Raw genomic sequence first — 20,557 nt, forward strand, 5'->3', positions numbered from 1 at the left:
GAAATGTTGAGATTTGCTCCAGGAATTGTATCTTTAATTGAAAGGAGACCTTTTTCAGTTTTTCACTCCTAAAGTGTGCAGTTCTTCATTAAAGAGAAAAAGACATGTGAAATTCCAAATTCACCATTCAGTATGTTATTCCCCTTTTCAAGTTAGTTGGGCCATCTGTAAAACCTCATTGTTGTGTGGTCAATACTATCAACAGCTAGTTTGTGCTGTAATATCTTAAGTATTTTGCACAGACTACAAAAAGGCCACAGAATGCCATTAGCTCAGCCAAAGTTTGGTCCCAGAGCCATATCTAAAGGAAAATAAACCCGTCTTCAAGCCCATTAAATTGAAGACTTAATCCAGAGATTTGGCCCCCCTGGTCCTCCCTGTAGAATTTCACACCCATGAGTAAACCATTAACGGCATAACTGGGCCGTCAGCCAACGCCAGACAGGCCCTGCTGGCTCAGCTGCCACTGAGATGCCATGTAATGATGACTGACTCACCGGTCCTTATTAGATAACGTCCCGGCTCTTCCTCACCGAGACGTGCAATGAAAATGCTGCCATCTTGTGGAGACCTGGTAAAGTGTTAGTAAAATGATAAAGCATCTTAATGTGTATGGTTTTGTACTATGGTAAGTTATGTGAATCATTGTGCTTTGAAGCTAAGGTTAGAAGAATGTTTGTGGAACAGTATATCATTTTTTTCTTCCTTCAATGGATAGTTTTGAATTCAGAAATTGGTGGGGATTTTTTTGTTACTCAGCTGGGTTTCAACTGAGCAGTTAGCGCTTACGATAATTTTGACTTCAATTTTACGTTTTCTTCCTTTTCTTCACTGTGAATCACAGTGTCTGATTAAAATAATGTTCTTTGTAAATAGCAGTCATAATTGCTGTGAGGGTGTTATTTTCTATCCTAGTAACTTTTCACTCATAGCAGTACCACATTAATCTTTCAGTAATACCTAATTACTAATGCATAAATACTACACCACTTCGACTGTTGGAGACAAGAGTTAATGCGGCAAATTTTACCAAATTATATGACATCTTCTGGCTTCACATCACTGCAATCTTATGAGAGGAAAACATGCTCAAACGAATTCACTGACGCTCCCCCATCTTCTCTGCTATGTGACAGGACACGGGGGAGCCTGGCTGGTGGCAAGGGGAAGTCAGCGGCAAAGAGGGCGTCTTCCCAGACAACTTCGTAGTCATGATTTCTGAGACGGAGAGAGAGGTGAGACACAAACACCTCCTTCGGTGTAATATTATATACATATACTGAACATAGGAATGTGCAGTGTGTCTCAACTGTGTGTGTGTGTGTGTGTGTGTGTGTGTGTGTGTGTGTGTGTGTGTGTGTGTGTGTGTGTGTGTGTGTGTTGGGCGGAGGGTCCCATCAAGTGCGGTAGCCCATCAAATTGTGTAAGCCCATCTAAAATTAATGGTGAAAGACTTCACAAATACATTTTTCAACAGCACCTGCTAAAATTAGTGTACTGACACAGACGACTTTCATTTCGGGTGAATTTATGATTTGGGAAGGCTCAAACACTTCTCTAATTGCCATGTATCACTCACAGGTTTCACAGGAAGTTAAAAAAAATTCTTTTAAATTTTTTTCAACAGCATAAGTACATCTCACATATTTCATAACTACTAAAGCCTCCTGATAATCATTTGGATCACTTTAGGGCTAAAGAGTGTACCATTGAGTTGTCTTTAAGGTGCAGCTCTAATGTTTGCAGTGCCGTCATTGGAAGTGACTTGCCATATGAAGTAATTGAGGACTTGGCAGGCCAAGAGTGTAAATTATTCAGCGTTGGCTCTTGATCGCTTCAAAGAGGCTTTGATTGGGGCCCTGAACTCCCATCTCTCTCCATGCCCTCACCAGGGAGTTAAATGCCTTTTCAGATCATTAAGAAATAAGATTTCCAACAATGTAGTTTAATATTTCATGCATCCTCTCATGTTACAGGCTCTTGCATCAAGAGGGTCGGTGAAATCATCCCCTAAGCCAGAGGCGGAGGAGGTAAGATGTGCTGTTGGTGTGGGTAGACAATCAAAGATGGGATGCTAGCACAGAATTATAATGTAGTGCCTTCACACATGTATAATAAATGGTAAGTGGACTGCATTTTATATAGTGCTTCGCTAGCTGCAACAGCCACTCAGAGTGCTTTACAACCAATTACTGCCTCACACTCACCCGCGCACACACACACTCGCACCTCGATGGCGGCATCAACCGCGCAAGGTAACAACCAGGTCATCGGGAGCAGTTAGGGTCCTCACTCGGGGACAACGGGACATTTTTGCAAGGAGGAGCCGAGAATCGAACCGGCAACCATCCAGTTACCAGGTGACCTGCTCTACCTTCTGCTTGATGAGGTTTATGGAAATCAGACAATGAGGGATGACTGCTCAAAACCAAGATGTGGAGCCCACATGGACAACCATGAGAGACAGTCCCGTGTAATCCTACAAGTATTTGGCACTGGAAGACTTCAAAAAGACTTGGAAAGCAATGAAAAATTAGTGTCGCTCATTCCTAATGCACACGAAAAAACATTTTATAAATGTAAATCCCCTCACATATCACACAGTGGGATATTTTCAGTGTTGAATACGCATCAGCTGCAAAGTGAATGGCCTAGTGGATGGGCCGCACTGCCTTGGTACTGTTTTTCATCGCTGAGTCAACCAAAATCAGGTTGGCAAGTGACATTAAAGCTACAATCCTGAAGGTTTACGTGCAAACAAATGCCCGTTTTAATACTTTCTGTCACTGTTTTATTTAAGACAGTAGTTGAACCACAATTATATAAGTTGTGAACACTTTTCTGTTGCCTGTTGTAATTGTTGCTTTCGAGTTGGACTTTCTTGGGTAAAATGATGCATCTCATGTTTTACGTTTTCAGAATAGCAGCCAACTTTGGAACAAAAATGTAGGTAGCGGTGAGTCTGAAGAATAGGCAAAACTGATTCGGCTAACATGCAGCCACAGCAATTAAGACTCATAAAATACTTTTATCAACAGATATTACAACGTCAATAAGTAAAACTCAGATTCAACCACTTTTTTTTTCTTTTTCTTTTTTTTTCTTTTGGTGGTAGAGAGTTTGCTGACAACAGCACTGGGGACAGTCTCGTTTCAAACTGGAGTGGTCGAACATCAGAGCTGTTACTGGAACACCATAGTTAGAAAGTAAAAAAACAAAACAAAAAAACAACATTATTCAGGATAGTAGCTTTAAAGAAATAAAGGTGTGGAAAAACCCTGCAATTTCCAAGTCATTTTGGGAAGGCTCATCTGCAACAGCGTTCATAACCACTCATCAGCTATCATATCACGGCCAGGAGGCGCAGTGAGACTCTTCTGCTGTTGACCTCTAAACATCTCACAGGAGCAACTGGGGGGTGGGGAGCCCATAGCCTCAGCACAACGTGACAGTGGTTTCTTGTTCTTTTTCCACTTCCGACATTTTTTTTTTTTCAGGCTAGACCTACACTGCACTTTTGACCTCCTGGTTAAAAGCCTCCTCCAACCTTTTGGCGACTGTCGCCCCAGGACATCTCATACTTGGTTGCAGTGCAGCACACAACTACCATCTGTGCTCAGTGCTGTCCTTAGGTTGATATTAACACAATTCACATACACACAAACGTACATGATTAAACTTGTCCTTTGGGTTTAGAGAATGAGGTATTGGCTTCTTCAGGCTTCAGCCAGTTGACTCATTACTACATGTTCAGCCTTGCCAGCTGCCAGTGTCCCCCCAGTGGTGAAGGTGTGCATAGAGCACACAAGTGGAACTTTTATTAGGGGTCCAAGCAGCGAAGCTGGTGGAACCCTATTGTATTTGTTAGGATTATTATTATTTTTCTCCACTAAAAGTGTGTGAGGCTCAGCAGCTGTAAGTCCCTAGACCAACCAACTTTGGTACGTGGATTCCTATGACCCCCCACTACTCAGGCACCACAAATCACCTTTGTCAGCCAGATGGTGGCGCTATAACAAAGGGTCATGCATAATTCCCACACCACAAGTCAGATCAACACAAAACTGCACAGACCTATGCATCTGAATGTGCTCTACAACTTTGTTATTGGGACCACATATGTCAGCCATATAGTTTGCCCGCCATTTTGACTTGTATTAGTTTGGGCGCGGTTTCTCAGCTAAAAGTGTCTGAGGCTCAGCAACCATAAGTCCTAGACCAACCAAATTTGGTAGGTGCATTCATACGGCCCCCCACTACTCTGGCACTACAAATCACCCATGTCAGCCAGATGGTGGCGCTATAACAAAGGGTCATGCTTAAAAGGCCATAACTCCCACAGCATAAGTCAGATCAACACAAAACTTAATCGACCCATGCATCTCAATGTGCTCAACAACTTTACTATTGGGACCACCTATGTCAGTCATATAGTTTGCCCGCTATTTTGACTTATTTGGTGTGGAAGCGCTGCAGCTCTACATACCACACGCCAGGACTCCTGGGTTTAACGACATACTTTTTCTTTTTACGGCAGTCGGCTAGGACGCAAGAAATCAGACACCGTCTGGTCCAGTTTTGGAAACTCTGGCACATGTTTTTGAAGCAATGGAAGTGTTACGACATTTTTAAAAGTTACGGTAATCATCTAGGACACAGGCGACCCAAGTAATCCGACATTGTCATATCTAGTTGGAAACTCGGGTAGGCTACTGTTTCGGAAGCAAGATTCTTCCATCTTTATTACATTACCAACAGCGGTTTAGTTTCATGTTGAAACGGTAGTCTATTACAGGCTAGGTGTATAAAAGGCCCCTATGTACCACAGCGTTAATTATTTACGTTGGGTGAAGGTATATGATCATGAGGACAAAACCATTCAAATTGCTCCATAGGGGGCGCAACAGTGCCAATGCTTGGATCCCTCCCAACGCCGCTTGCGGCTTTAATTTATATTTTAATTTTTTTTTAACATTTTTTGGATCCCCCTTTTCTCCCCAGTTGTCAGTTGTACCCATCCAACTACCCCACTCTTCCGATCTGTCCCGGTTGCTGCTCCACCCCCTCTGCCGATCCGGGGAGGGCTGCAGACTACCACATGCCTCCTACGATACATGTGGAGTCGCCAGCCGCTTCTTTTCACCTGACAGTGAGGAGTGTCACCAGGGGGACATAGCGTGTGGGATTATCACGCTGGCACCCTGGCCGACCGGAGGAGGTGCTAGTGCAGCGACCAGGACACATACCCACATCCAACTTCCCACCTGCAGACACGGCCAATTGTGTCTGTAGGGACGCCCGACCTAGCCAGAGGTAACACGGGGGATTCAAACCAGCGAGCCTCATGTTGGTAGGCAATGGAATAGACTGCTATGCTATCTGGATGCCATGGTTCCCTTTTAAATCTGTGCTTCATGTACAACTGAACTCATGGTTATCCAGCCCAGGCATCTTTTAAGCTCCATAAAAACATGAAGGGAATTCTGGTGGAAAGGCAAAATCTTTTGTTACGGACCCCGTCGGGGCCTGGACTTCATTGTGGACAGACGAGCACTTGCGTCATTAGTTCCGCCTTAGGCATGACCATCCGCAGGCAACCATGTGTGTGTTTTAAAATCAGAAGGAGTACTTGCTCATCTGACAAGCAGGTTGATCCACTGACGGATCAAAAAATTCCACTGTAACCGAAGGAGAAGAGAGGTGGAGGAAAACGGAGGGAAATGAGGAAAGAGACCCTTCAAACCGCAGTGAGCAATTCACTTCAGAGTCGTTCTGACATGTAGATGGACGGCACACAACAAAGCACATTCAGACTCAGAGGGATTCTTGTCTTGGCCCCTTTGGTGGACGTCCAAGGCGGCCATGAGACAAATTCCAGTTTAATCTGTGGCACTTTGCCCCTGATCCTCCCCCCTGTGGGAGTTTGAGAAAGGGAGCTGTATTCACACGCGTTCCCACATTCAAAGTGACAGGGAGGCATCGCTGCATATTTCCCTTTACAGGCTCTCGGTGTCGCGGTATGAATGAGTCCTGCAGGGCTTTTCAGGATGCGTTTCTGCAGCCGTGACAGATCATTTAAATTTACGTTCGTCTGGTGCACAAGTGAAACTGTGCTCATTTTAAAAAGCTCTTTTCTGCACAATTTCCTCCTCAACATGGAGTTTTTGAAGTCTCTGTATTCATGGGTAACCGTAAATAACCGGGATTTCTTTGTGTGTTGGCTGACAGCAAATGCCCCGGCACTCAGACCGCGATGTTTTCGGCTCTAGCCGCCGCAGAAAGGTGTGTAGAACAGTGACACTGTGTCACCCGTGACACGCAGCTTTCTCCAAAGCTACTTGCACACAATCCCTAAGAAGTTAAAAGCCACACGATGAAAGGACTTCGCCGCGCACAAAGCTTTGAGCCCTGCTGTCGGAAAAGTGAAGGCCTTCTGAAACGTTTAATCGCAGCCCGCCGCTTCAGGTCTCATTCGTCCGTGTTTTGTTGCTGTGGCGGTCTCAGGAATGCTCGGAGACACTTGACTTGGAGGTGTAAAGACAGGCCTTGGCGGTAAACTCACTTTGTGTGCTGTTAACACATCGATAAAAACTTAATTTGTACAGCACGTTGTGTACACCAAAATGCACTGTGCTTTACATTAAAGCAAGATAAATGGAAAAAATGACCAGCATTTATCAGTATATTTGGTGTGTGTGTGTGTGTGTGTGTGTGTGTGTGTGTGTGTGTGTGTGTGTGTGTGTGTGTGTTGAGATTGAACACTAGTCCTGGTTAAAGACGGTGAGCCTGCCCACAGGGCGAGGGCAGGGCAGTGTGAGTTGGGGTTGTCATGCATCACAGGGTAACAGTTGCGCATTTTTCTCAAATCGTGTGACGCAACCAGACCAAAGGTTTGCTTTTAGGGGGAATTTGTCAAAAGCACATTATGTGTGTGTGTGTTTTTTTTTAAGTTTCTTCACTGTTACATGCAGTAGACTCACATTTATGATATAATGAGCCAGGACTTAGACAACTGACAGTGTTTGCTTGATGATACCCCGTAAGATTATAATTTGGAAATGTTCTTTGATTTTGTTTTTTCCTGTTTTCATCCAATCTTGGACTATTCCTTTTCTTCCTCTGACAGCAATTGTGCACTTGCGTATTTGTGTGATCAGTTGTAGTTGTGACCGGTGACAGCTGTTCACTTCAGAAGCTTATTATGAGTTTTAATTAGCTGCCGCTTTTCATTATACATGATGGAAATATTTGAGAACTTGTCCTTCGTTGTAGTGGAGAAACGCTCAGAAAGGTTCTCACAAATTGAATCGGATCGAATTAAAATTGTCAGACAAGAAGGCTGTTTCTAAAAAGACTCGTATGTTGGTATGTAGGCACAGCGAGTAGAAATCTGGGCTACGTGAGGCCAGAGGCCTTCGCATGCCAAGTCCGAATTTTTCATCTGAAAATTTTGCACTTTAGAAAAATAAACACAACCTGCCGTTTTTTTCCGTTAGGTTTACACAACCGACTCCAAAAACCAAGAATGAGGAGCATTTATTTCTCGTGTCATTCAATGCACCTGCGCACATGAAAAGAAATGAAATGTCGTTTCCCTCAGCAGTGCAACACAAAGACAAAAACACAGATCCAAACTACAAGAACACATAACGCATATATCCAACATATCAAAAAAATAAATAAAATAAAAAGAAATTCACTGTCCAAGAGAGCGAACACCGGGATGACTGTCAGAACTGCCAGTCTACATGGGCTAGCAGTTAGCTTAGCCTGCCCCGCTTCCATGTCCTGTCAGACCACCCTCGGTGTTTCCTTCTCGTGTGTAGCTCCAGGCAGGGCCGTGGTCCCTGGACCCACACGACACAGCAGACCAAGCTCTCCCAGCTCATCCAGCTCCAGCTCTGCCAGCCATCAAACAAAGACACAATCTAAGATGCAGACGTGGACAAAGACACTGCATGGACGGTACTGGGTGCGGCCGCTGCAAACATGAATTTGCGCTGCCATCTTCCCACACCGGAAGTGGAATTCATGTGACCGAATGACCGAGTGGATGAAAAATATTTTCCATCATAACGATTTTTGGAACAGTTTCAATTTTCTGCATTACTTTTTTTTGCAACTGTTAATAAGCTCCAAGACATATTTGAGTTTTGTAGGACCACAACACATTGGGGGGGGGGGATGAAAAATTCGGACTTCGTGGGCTTATGAAGGCCTTAATTCGTTCATTTTCCCCAAGTCTGACGAGGGTAATTACCCTCCGTGCATTAGGCCTACTGGGAGAGCTGGTCTGAAAGTGTACAAGTTATTTGATGTTCTGTTGCTGGCTGAGACCTAATTTGCAGGCTCTTGTTGCTTGCCGTTGGATTGTGTGTTCGCATTTGAAATAATGAGTGTCGCGGTGTTAAAGTAGGAATAATCACATGCCCTAATGTCACCTGTGCTAATATGACCTTCATTTTCCCTCTCTTCTCAGAGACCGAAGAAACCACCGCCTCCATCAAAAAACATAGGTAAGGAGTTCTCAGACCATAGGCTGTCATGTATCTCAATGACACACACCCACCCAAAATCTCACTCCAATTTGGGTGATGCCATGCGTAACACTTAGATTCTGCTTTCACACCACTGCTCCCCGAAGCAGAAGATAAACTGCCCCAAATATCAGGATCAGAATCAGGTTTATTGGCCATGTAGTTTTGCACATTGATGGGATTACTCGGGTTTCGTGGCTCTCGCAGTGTTACTCATCTTCGACGTGCCGACCCTCTTGTGAAGATTGCGGTAATCTTCAGCTTGAATGATGTATTGTTTTTAAATGCCCCACTTTTATCGATTATCTGACCGGTAGCTAGGACAGGTAGCCCAGAGGGGAAAAATGGTAAAGGCTTTGATTCCCCATCCCCGCTGCAGCCTATGTATGTGTGTGTGTGTGGGGGGGGGGACTGGGACTGTGTGAGAGCCCAATTTAACATTGGGCTCCATGTGAGAATATCAATGATGTCACTGATTTCTAATGTCCATCCATTATCCGAACCGCTTATCGTGCTCTCAGCGTCGCGGGGATGCTGGAGCCTATCCCAGCAGTCACTGGGCAGCAGGCGGGGAGACACCATGGACAGGCCGCCAGGCCATCACACAGGGCCGACATATATACACACACACACACACACACACACACACACACACACACACACACACACACACACACACACACACACACACACACACACACACATTCATACCTAGGGGGAGTTTAATATGGCTGATTCACCTGACCTACATGTCTTTGGACTGTGGGAGGAAACTGGAGCCCCCGGAGGAAACCCAGACATAGGGGAGAACATGTAAACTCCACACAGGATGAGCCGGGACGACCCCCAAGGTTGGACTACTCTGGGGCTCGAACCCAGGACCTTGTTGTTGTGAGGCCACCACGCTAACCACTGCACCACTGTGCCCTGATTTCTAATGTGTTCTGTCCAATCAATATACGTGGCTGTTCATGATGGACACCTTTTTTATGCGCCACTTTAGTTGAACTCTCATTGATAGAAAAAGGAGCCACGTGTAAATGATAGTGACCTCTCACCAATCATAACTAAATATAAAATCATTGTATTGTGGACCTCTAAAAGAAACAATTTAATCAGGGGTGTTTTGACAGTTTACTGTTGATCATCAACAATATGTGTGTACTTCTGGTTTATGGTGTGGGGATTTTTATATTTACAACTTCACTGAGATGGCCCCAGCAACACACCTTCCCCCTTTTAGAGGATACAATAAAGACTGCAGTGGAAATGAGGTGTCCAGAAATGGGGCGATTTTTAGTTTATCCACCACTGAGTTACCAGATGCTGGTAGTCTCTATAAAAGCCAGATTTTTATTTTATTTTTTTGATTTTGATATACGTTGATGATCCCCGTAGGGAAATTTTGCTCTGCATTCAATCCACCCTAGCTGTGTAGCTAGGAGCAGTGGGCAGCCGCCGTGCAGCGCCCGGGGACCAGCTCCAGTTCGTCTTGCCATGCCTCAGTCAAGGGCACAGTATTAGGGTATTTACCCTAACATGCATGGCTTTTTTTCTAAAATTTATTTCTGATTTCTCCCAATTTAGTGGCCAATTGATCCCTATTTTAATTCAAACACCCACCCTCATACTGCATGCGTTCGCCAACTGCATCTCTCCGGCCGGCAGTCTCGAAGGAGACCGCCTCCCCACTTTCGTGACAAGGCGACTCCAGGCCGAACCACTGTTTTTTCCGACGCACACAGAGATGCATTCACGTGACGAACATAAGCCGACTCCGCCCCCCTCCCGAAGACAGCGTTGCCAATGATTGCTGCTTCATTGAGTCCGGCCATAGTCGGATCTGACGAGACCAGGGCGCGAAGCCCAGTCCCCAATGGGCAACTGCATCGACACAAAGCCGATGCTTAGACCGCTACACCACCGCGGACCCAACATGCATGTCTTTTTGACAGGACACTCCCCCCCCCTTTTTTTTTTCTCCCCCCAATCGTATCTGGCCAATTACCCCACTCTTCCGAGCCGTCCCTGTCGCTGCTCCACCCCCTCTGCCGAGCCAGGGAGGGCTGCAGACTACCACATGCCTCCTCCGATATATGTGGAGTCACCAGCTGCTTCTTTTTACCTGACAGTGAGGAGTTTTGCCAGGGGGATGTAGCGCGTGGGAGGATCACACTATTCCCCCCAGTCCCCTCCCCCCAAACTGGTCCCCCGACTGACCAGAGGGGGCGCTAGTGCAGCTACCAGGACACATACCCACATCCGGCTTCCCACCCGCAGGCACGGCCAATTGTGTCTGTAGGGACACCCGACTGAGCCGGAGGTAACACGGGGGATTCGAACTGCCGATCCCCATGTTGGTAGGCAACGGAATAGACCGCCATGCCAGCCGGACGCCGACATGACACTTCTTGACATGACATATCATAGGACCAATGGTCCAAAACCCTGCCCGTTTACGTGCTCGTGCCTGGTTTGTGCCCGAGCCAAAGTGTGCATCAGGGCCTGTGGCTTGGTCTGTACTCACAGTTGTGTATGTAGTTTTTCATCCCAACACTACACAGGATGCTTTTTCATGATTGAACACACCTTCAACCAGACAGGGGAGGACTGTTGAGTGAAATCAGCTGGTGTAATGTCGGGCTGGAATGAAAACCTGTTCACAGGAGGCTCGCCGTGGTACATGCTTGAATACTGCTGTCGCACAGCATTGTTTCATAACAGTTTTTTGCCAGCTGGTAATTGGGTAGAAAAAAAAGCTGATGTAAAGAACTGTAACTCCAAAGCGTTCTCAGCATCCGCTTGGCACACACTGGTTTAAAGTCAGCCAGTTTGCGGCTCACTGCAAAGACTAAGCACCTCTTTTTTCTCCCCCTTTTTTTTTTGTTGCTTGTCTGCACAGGAAGTATTGCACAAGTTCACATCCTCCTTCTGCAGTCTTGAATTGCAGTTTGGTGTGTGTGTGTGTGTGTGTGTGTGGACTGTTGTGGGGCTGTCAAATATATTTGAGTCTGGGAGATTTGTGTCCATCTGTGTTTACACACACACACACTCATCAGACGTTTGTGTTCCCATCTGTTTGTATGTGAAAGAATATAATAAGAGTGTGCAATTGTGTGATACATGACACGGGAGAGAGAAGGATTCCAGGAAAAGTGTGTGAAAGAGACATGTAATAAGAACACAACAAGAGGCTTCATAACTATGTACTCATCCTCACTTGGGTTTGTGTGGCCCTTGAGTGTGTGTGTGTGTGTTTGTGATGTGCTGCAGAAACTGAGATACAAATGTGTGCACCTGACAGACTTGTTGCAAGAAACTTTGTGCGCGCGTGTGGGTGTGTGCATGTGTGTGCGTGCGTGTGTGTGTGTGTGTGTGTGTGTGTGCATTTCCTTTTCATGCAGTCGCTTCAGACTATTAGACTTTGATTGTTGAGCTCAGACAAACACGTACTTTGGGCTATGTTTCGTTTCTCAGCCCCCAAGCCGGAGGTTCCCAGTGCGGACAAGAAACCTCTCCCTGCCAGGCCCGAGGACAAAGGTAGGACCCTCCGTCTCCAGTCTCTCTGGACGTACACCCCTCTTCATCCTCGCACCCTCTCCTCATCTCTTCCGCTCTTTCACTTACTTTATCTTCAGCATCCCTCTTTCCTGTACCCTGTACCCCTCAGTATCACTCATTTTCTCCTTCTTTTATCTGTCCGTCCAGACCTATTGCTGTACCCCGTCTTGTCCTACCTTTCTTCACTTTCTTATTCTGATTTCTGTTCCGTCTTCACACTGCAGTATCTTCTTCATTCACTCATTCAGCCTTCCTGTCTCCTTTTGTATTATCTCCGAGGCCTCTTTATGCTTTCTCTGAGTTGCTACTGGTCCCTGACAACAGAAATATAGTGAGGAATCTGATTTTTATTTTAATATGTTTTATTCATGTAATTTTTATTAGAGATGTACCGATCCAATTCCGATACCTGGATTTGGATACACAACACTTCTTATTAAAAGAGCAAAAAAAATACAAAAATGCATTAAATTTAACTTCATTCCAAAGCAAATTGTTTGAACTGTGGTTCAAATAAAAATAATAATAATAATAGTAATAATAATGTGGAAATATGTATAGGAGTGCAAATTGCTCTGGCAACTCCTTTAATGTGTTAATTGACTTAGAGTCAAACTGCTCTTTTTGCTCTCCAAATTACTCACAGTAATTCTATTTTTTACAAAAAGACCCATCCTGTAGTCATTTCACATTAAAATGCCAGAAAGATTTGTATTTTTTTGTTGATGAAAAACATAAAACAACGTAGACTAAGTGGTGATCTGTAAAACCAACTGGAAATATGTTGCTCCTGACTAACCTGGTGTTGAGGTGTCTGGTGATGTACATCCCGTCTAGCCCGGCAGCACTGACCCTGTCCCCTGAAACCTTTACCCATGTGTACTGCCTGGCGTTTGAATTTGTTGTCCTCCAAGCATCAATTAAATCATATTGTGACAACAACCTGGATAAAGTAATGGAAGATTGTAAATGTGGTTCTTTACTTGTCTTGGCCTGTCACTTCTCGTCACTGAGAACCAGGATGGCGATGATGATAACATCGCCGTCCTCCTTCTGGCTTTCGGGGACAGACAGGTCCGCTGCCATCTCCTCCCCGTCACTCTGCGCCTCCTACCCGGCCTCGGCTGCAGTAGCCGCCGCGGAGGCTACGCATGCAACAGCGCCACTAACTCCACGCACACTGGGTCCCTCTGATACAGTTACTACATCTACGGCCATTTTGTCTTTCTCCGAATTACTATGGAGTTTAGGAGACTCCAGGTTTACATTTTGTGGGGTTTCACTTGTTTCCCTCCAGCCATCGGCCTCGTTAACCCCCCCCTCCCCCCACCTTCTTGCTTCTTGTCTGCACTGGGAACCCCCGCTTCATCCACCTGGTTGGCGGCTTCCGCATCCTCCACTTCCCGCTCTGTATGCGGGCAAGCGAAGCGCTTGTGTCCCACATCTCCACACTCAAAACACTTCATACTACCTGAACTTTCATATACCATTTTGGCTATGAACTTAAAATTGCGTTATTACATACTTACAATTCATAAAAACATCAGACGATGACATCTGGATCGGCGGTAACGTCGATATCAGATGCGTGAATTACATCAGTATCGGCACTCGATGGCGAGATTGGATCAGACTGGTATCAACTCCAGTAATTTTATGCATATAAAGAAAATTTCACATGGTGGGCTGTCCACCCGACATCCACAGGCACAGCAGTACATGCATATTAGATTGCAGTACAGCATGGCAGCTGTGATGGCCACCATAATGCAAACAGATTTTTTTTTAATTAAAGATTAATTTTGTTTTTCCGTGTGAACTTGAGATTTTTATATACACCCATCAGCCAAAACGTTAAAACCACCGACAGGTAAGTGAATAACACGGATTATCTCGTTACAATGGCACCTGTCAAGGGGTGGGATATATTAGGCAGCAAGTGAACAGTCATTTCTTGACGTTGATGTGTTGGAAATAAGAAAAATGGGCAAGCGTAAGGACCCGGACGACTTTGACAAGGACTACATTGTGATGGCTAGACGACTGAGTCAGAGCATCTCCAAAACAGCAGGTCTTGTGGGGTGTTCCTGGTATGCAGTGGTCAGTACCTACCAAAAGTGGTCCAAGGAAGGACAACTGCCGAACTGGCAACAGGGTCATGGGCGCCCAAGGCTCATCGATGCGCGTGGGGAGCGAAGGCTAGCTCGTCTGGTCCGATCCCGTAGAAGAGCTACTGTAGCTCAAATTGCTGAAAAAGTTAATGCTGCTATGATAAACAGGTGTCACAACACAGTGCATCGCAGCTATGGGACTGCGTAGTTGCAGACCATGTTGACCCCTGTCCACCACTGAAAGCACCTACAATGGGCAATTGTGCGTCAGAACCGGACCATGGAACAATGGAAGAAGGTTGCCTGGTCTAGCGAATCCCTTTTTCTTTTACAGCATGTAGATGGTCAGATGGGCGTTTGTCTGGAGAAGAGATGGCACCAAGATGCACTATGGGAAGAAGGCAAGCCGGCGGAGGCAGTGTGATCCTCTGAGCAATGTTCAACTTGGAAACCTTGTGTTCTGGCATTCACATCACTGCAGACCAACCCCTTCATGGCAGTGGTATTCCCTGATGGCAGTGGCCTCTTTCAGCAGGATAATGCGGCCCCTGCCACACTGCACACATTTTCCAGGAATGGTTTGAGGAACACGACAAAGAGTTCAAGGTGTTGTCTTTGCCTACAAATTCCCCAAAATCTCAATCCAATCAAGCATCCGTGGGATGTGCTTGAAAAACAAGTCCGATCCATGGAGGTCCCACCTCGCAACTTACAGGACTTGAAGGATCTGCTGCTCATGTCTTGGTTCCAGATATCAAAGGACACCTTCAGAGGTCTTGTGGACTCCATGCCTTGACGGGTCAGAGCTGTTTTGGCAGCACAAGGGGGACCTACACAATATTAGTCGGGTGGTTTTAACGTTTTGGCTTAGTGCTTAGTGCCAATGAGAGAAATTTATAAAAGTATAAACTTTTCTGAAGCGAGAGGGATAAAAAAAAAAGGCCCATAAATGCTTTAATCTTGCCCCTTAGAGAATTTTCCCATTCTCCCATTCCAGCACCAACCTTACCGGAGGGAGACTTCTCCTCACGTTTTCAACATTTGACCTTTTCAATCCACCCACAACTTGTCCTGTTACGCAGTCACTTCATGTTGCAGTGAATGCCAGTCAGTTAGAAGAAAGCAAGATTATGGTAAAACTGTTTGTTTTCAGTGAACCAGGAAAATGCGGTGCAGAGAAGGGAAGTTGAACTTCTCGGTTCGCCTCGTCATGTTTTTCATAATCGCCATGCCTGCCCCAGTAAGTTCCATTGGTGGCAGTGGGTGAAACTCCTTTAAAGGTCATCTTGTGGTTGATCGGTGGAATGCTGTGAGAGCAGCACCCGGGATTTATTCAGCTTTACCAAAGACTTACTTCCTTTACAGGATGGCGGTATTTCACAGTGAAATCAGTCAATTTGAATGGGGTTGTTGTGACTGGTGGATCCACTTCCGGAAGCGAAGTAAACTCGCGTGGTGCCGTCACATAGAGTTAAGGTTTGGTGTACTTTGACATGCAAATTCATGCTGTCCACCAATAGCAAAGCTGCATGTTGCTTGTGTTGACCTCTGGCAGGGCATATGGACTGGAGAGTACCAAATGGAGGAAGCAAACATTTTACTGTATTGTCCTACTTGAAGATGATGACACAATTCAGTTCATAATTCCAGTTTAAACCACTGTAGCCACCTTGTCGGATATTTGAGCTAGCCTACACATTTTGTATTGGAACTGTAAAACATGGGTGCAGGATGTTATTGAGGAGGGACATTTCAGTGTTCTTGCCTTCCTCTTTTCTCTTATCTGCCTGTCTTCCTTTTCCAATCCTTTATTCTCCTGAGCATAATCTAGAAGTGAACATACGGCTTTTTCTACACCCAAGTCGTTTTTGATAAATTGCCAAGGAAACCACCAACCAAACCTTTTCTACTTACAAATGAAGACAGCACATTTCTAATTAGAGGCAATATTCTGAAAAACTACAGAAAAAAAGTCTGGAAAGTTAGGGAACTTCCAAAGCCTACAAGTAGAATACTCTGTAGATTAAATTCATATGTAGTTCAAAGAGCCCCTGCTGGTCAACAGAGTCATTCTCTGTGGCGACCACTGTGTGAAGGATAGAAACTGAATTATTTTCTAGTCACATCAGAGCCAAGGTGAGTACCAACATTTTAGCTTGTTAAAAACCTCTTGAGTTTTCTCCTTACCGTCTCCCACAAAGGAAGTGGGGAGAGAGGTGTCTATGTTTCTGCCTTTTTTTTATCGTTGCACATTTGTACTTATGTGCTGCATCCATTGCATTTTGCAAGCTTCTCCGACGTACATTGTGTGTGTGTGTGTGTGTGTGTGTGTGCGTGCGTGCGTGCGTGCGTGCGTGCGTGAACTATGTTAGACATGAAATTTTTTTAACAAAAAAGAAATCATTGCATAAGTATGAACCAGAAAAGATACTGAGAACAAGATGAGGCAAAAATAAATTGCACAAAATATGTGTGTGAGACAAAAATTCAAATGATTCAGTGATTATTGAGCAGCGGGCCTAAGCTCATCGGGCAGGGCATGTCAGCATCTTTCAGACCTAATGGCACAATAATGATTAAATTCAAAAACGTACTTTCAAACAGGAGCCGTCACACATAGTGGTAAATATGCTAAGAGTAGAGTTGCATAAATAATAATAATAATTTCATTTATATAGCACTTTTCTAAACGTTACAAAGTGCTTTACAAAGAAATAAAACCAGACAAGGCAAAAATAAGAGGAAGACCAAATAAGTAAGAGTAAAAATAAAAACCGTATAAAAAATAAGAGAAAATATCAAACATTGGTAAAAGTTATCATAAAAAGAAAAGTTTTAAGATGACATTTAAAAGAAGCTAGAGACTTGGTTAGCTTTAGTTCAATAGGAAGAGAGGTCTACAGTGTGGGGGCTCTAACAGCAAAGCCCCGATCACCCTTTGTGACGAACTGAGACCTGGGAATAACCAGCAGGACTCCATCTGCGGATTTTGATGTGAAAATGGAGAATTCAGCATGGTCTAGGGCAAACAGCGGCAAGAATCACTTGTACATGCTTTTCTGTCATGTCACTACAAAGCTGTTTTTAGACTCCAGATGGTGTGGACTTTTGCTCAGAGGTAGTTGAGCAGTTATGTCTGCAGCCTGTAAAGTCACACACATCCCCTCTGCATTAGGACCGAGATTAAACAGGACATTTATTTATTTGTTGATTCATTTAAATTTTTTGTGGTTTGTAGTCCTTACATCAAATGACTAAAAAAAATGTGATGGGATCCTGTTCTCTATGTTCAAGCATTCTTCTTCTTCTTCTTTCGGCTTGTTCCCTCTTTCCCAGGGGCCACCACAGCGGATTTGATAGTTTCGATCGGTACGCTGTGAGGGCACAGCACCGATGGCGGTCTTGTCAATCCGCATAATGATTTGGCAAAATTTTACGCCGGATGCCCTTGCTGACACAACCACTAACCCATGGACTCTATGTTGAAGCATCATTGCACTAATTTCTGGTTAATTTTAACAAGTGTATTTTACTAGATATTGATAACCTTAGGTGCCCCTGAGCAGTGGAGTAAGTGAAGCAGCTGCTCCCCCACTTTCAAATCAGGGGGTGGGGGCATATGCTTTTGCAGCACCACTTTTCTATCGAGCCAAAAAATTTAAAACAAAAGAGTTCCCCGTGGGTTTTAAGCATAATAATGGCAGAATAATGACAGATCCCAGTTATCTTGAATGCACAAAGAGCATCACAGTCACACTGAGTGGTTCACACAGGCTCAGCTTCGTAATGGTACTCAAAGTGATAGTGCTGCTAACTTGTCAAGAAACATCTGCCAGAACAGAAAAGAAAACATTGTCGTAGGGACATGAAAAAAAAGGAAAACATAGTTTTAAAACACAAAGAAGAAATTAAAGTTTTTTGCCCTTGCTGCAGATATTATAATGTGTTTCACCATTTGTCAACTATGCCAGTGGGATGCAGCCATTAAGTTTGCCAGAGGAGCAGTTGGTTGTTTGTTTGTAAGGGCTTACTAAGTTTGGGCAATATGTCAAAATGTTCCTATCGGCCACTGCTGCCCCTCCTCCAGTCACCCATTGCCGATGTATTCGGGAGACAGACAGACAAACAAATGTTGCTGTGATGAAAACCTATGGCTGAAACATCTGCCTGTCTCTCTGCCCTCAGTAATGAAGAAGTAGCAAACACATGTTGGATCCAATGAACCATGTCATCATTTGTAGCCTCCAAATAAAGACAACAAGTGGGAATAACAGAGTTAGCCTGCTAGGCTGTCAAATGATCCACAATGCCCCAGCAGCTGTGTGGAGATGACACGTCCTAAATGAAGCCCCAGCTGCATCTTCCAGTGTGACTATTTGTGGAGCACACACCCGTTTGCCTCACGCTTGATGCCTCGAACCTGTGAGGAAATTTAAATAACCAAAATAAAGGATTTTAAATCGCCCCCCCAAAAAAAATCCACCACTGATGGATTTAGCCCATTGCCAAGGCCTACTTTATTCATCTATTGGCCCAACCCTGGAACTAACACACAGATTTCAATGGTCCATTTGGTGACTGAAGGCTCTTCTATGATAAAGTATTTCTCTGCATTCTTGGACGGATGGCAAGATGTGGAAAACCTGGATGACATTTACAGTGAGGCAAAAGGAAGGAGAGACCATCATTATCTCTTCCAGGTCACCGATAATTAAGTGTTTCATTCCCTTTTAAGTAGCACTGCAGCTTTTGCGAGCTTTGTCTGGTTTTGGCTGATTTGTTAAATGTAGTCTAAAGAAGCCTCTTGATGTTAATAGCCATGGGTTTCTTGCACATCCCAAGTTTCAACTTTTCCCATGTACTAAAAACACAGATTAAATACAAGGTGCTGTGCACAGCTGCAGATCACAGATGCTTTCCCTCTCTGCTGACCACAGCTTGAGGAATACAGTTCAAGGAGGCTTCTTGCTCCCAAGTGGGTCTCTCTGTCTCTTTCTCTCTCATCTTTGTGTTTACATGATACTCTGTTTCTCTTTCATGATCCCTCATCTCTACTTGCTTCATTCCTTCCTTTCAAGCCTCTTTTGGGGAGTCCTCTGGAGCATGTATAGAAAATTATGTATACGTTTATAGAATTGTACTTTTACTGTATAGGCCAGGGGTCCCCAATTAATTTTCATAGCGGGCCACTTTTAAAACCACGGGCCACTCAACCACCAGCAGCATGTTGTTCGTTAGTTTGTTTCGGTGTCGATACGTTGCAGGTATTATAATTTAAACAGAGATTTTTCATCTATTTTTCGATATATTACTAGTCTTACTTTTACTAAGAAATTAATTATTTCACATACAGTAGTGGCCAAAAGTTGAAGCTGCTGTATTTTGTTTCGAAATGGCGTTTGATGTTAGCAACTTTGCTGACCGCTACCGTTTGCGAACAGATCAAGCAAGTTGGCTTAGCATTGTTACGTTCAGGTAGAATGAAGCAAAATTGATCCGTCCAATCTTCATTAAACAGTCTATTTTCGGTGTCAACTTTGCGTTTCTTTGTAGCCATTGCAATTGGGAACTTACTTATTTGGTCTTATGCGTCTGTCTCGATTCTCGATTCTAGCCCACCATAACTGAAGTATTTTCAGTAATGCTGATAAGGTCATGTGACGCGCAAGTGAGGGGGGCTGGACTAGCCCACAAGGGGAAATGCGGGGTGGAATTGATAGTTACAAGGTAGCATTTCTTGTTAGATTGATTGCTGAAATTATGTTTGGAATAGTGTTCCCAAACAAAATGTGTAGAAATACCAGAAGGAAGAAACAATTTTTTATTTCCAAAAAAAATTAAAAGGTTTTTTTTTTTAATTAAAATTTTTTTTTGGTAGGGAAATAAAAAAAATTCTTCCTTCTGGCATTTCTCCAAAAAATCTCACGGACCATAAATCAACCCGTTACGGGCCGGACGTGGCCCGTGGGCCGCCTATTGGGGACCCCTGGTATAGGCAGTCGACCGTACCACTCTCTGCAGGGCTTTTTTGTCTTGAGAGGTACAGTTCCCATACCAGGCAATGAGGCACCATGGCAGGATGCTCTCATTGGCACCAGAATAAAAGGTTTCTGGATCTGTGGGGAGACACTGAACTTCTCTAGTTGCCTTAGGTGATAAAGATGCTGCCTTGCCTTTTTCAAAGTGTCTGTGTGAAATGGCAATGTTAGGTCCTCAGTGATGTGAATACCATGGTACCTGAAGCTGCTCACACTCTCCACTGGGATCTCTCATCGATAGAGAGAGGGATGTAGGTCTTTCGCTGTGTCTTTCTAAAGTCCACAACAAGCTCCTTGGTTTTACTGACGT

The 20,557-nt window shown here is 44.5% G+C and overlaps 1 protein-coding gene across 2 annotated transcripts in view; it reads left to right on the forward strand.

Annotated features, from left to right (window-relative positions):
- Nucleotides 1–20,557, forward strand: part of cd2ap (CD2-associated protein) — a 124,936-nt gene that overhangs the window by 74,772 nt on the left and 29,607 nt on the right. For both annotated transcript variants that reach the window (XM_056294305.1, XM_056294306.1), the window contains 4 exons: nucleotides 1,137–1,235; nucleotides 1,977–2,030; nucleotides 8,480–8,516; nucleotides 12,015–12,077. In XM_056294305.1, the coding sequence (XP_056150280.1) occupies nucleotides 1,137–1,235; nucleotides 1,977–2,030; nucleotides 8,480–8,516; nucleotides 12,015–12,077 (253 nt within the window). The remainder of the gene's footprint in view (nucleotides 1–1,136; nucleotides 1,236–1,976; nucleotides 2,031–8,479; nucleotides 8,517–12,014; nucleotides 12,078–20,557) is intronic.

This window comes from Lampris incognitus, chromosome 15 (assembly GCF_029633865.1).
Source record: "Lampris incognitus isolate fLamInc1 chromosome 15, fLamInc1.hap2, whole genome shotgun sequence".
NCBI classification, from domain to species: domain Eukaryota; kingdom Metazoa; phylum Chordata; class Actinopteri; order Lampriformes; family Lampridae; genus Lampris; species Lampris incognitus.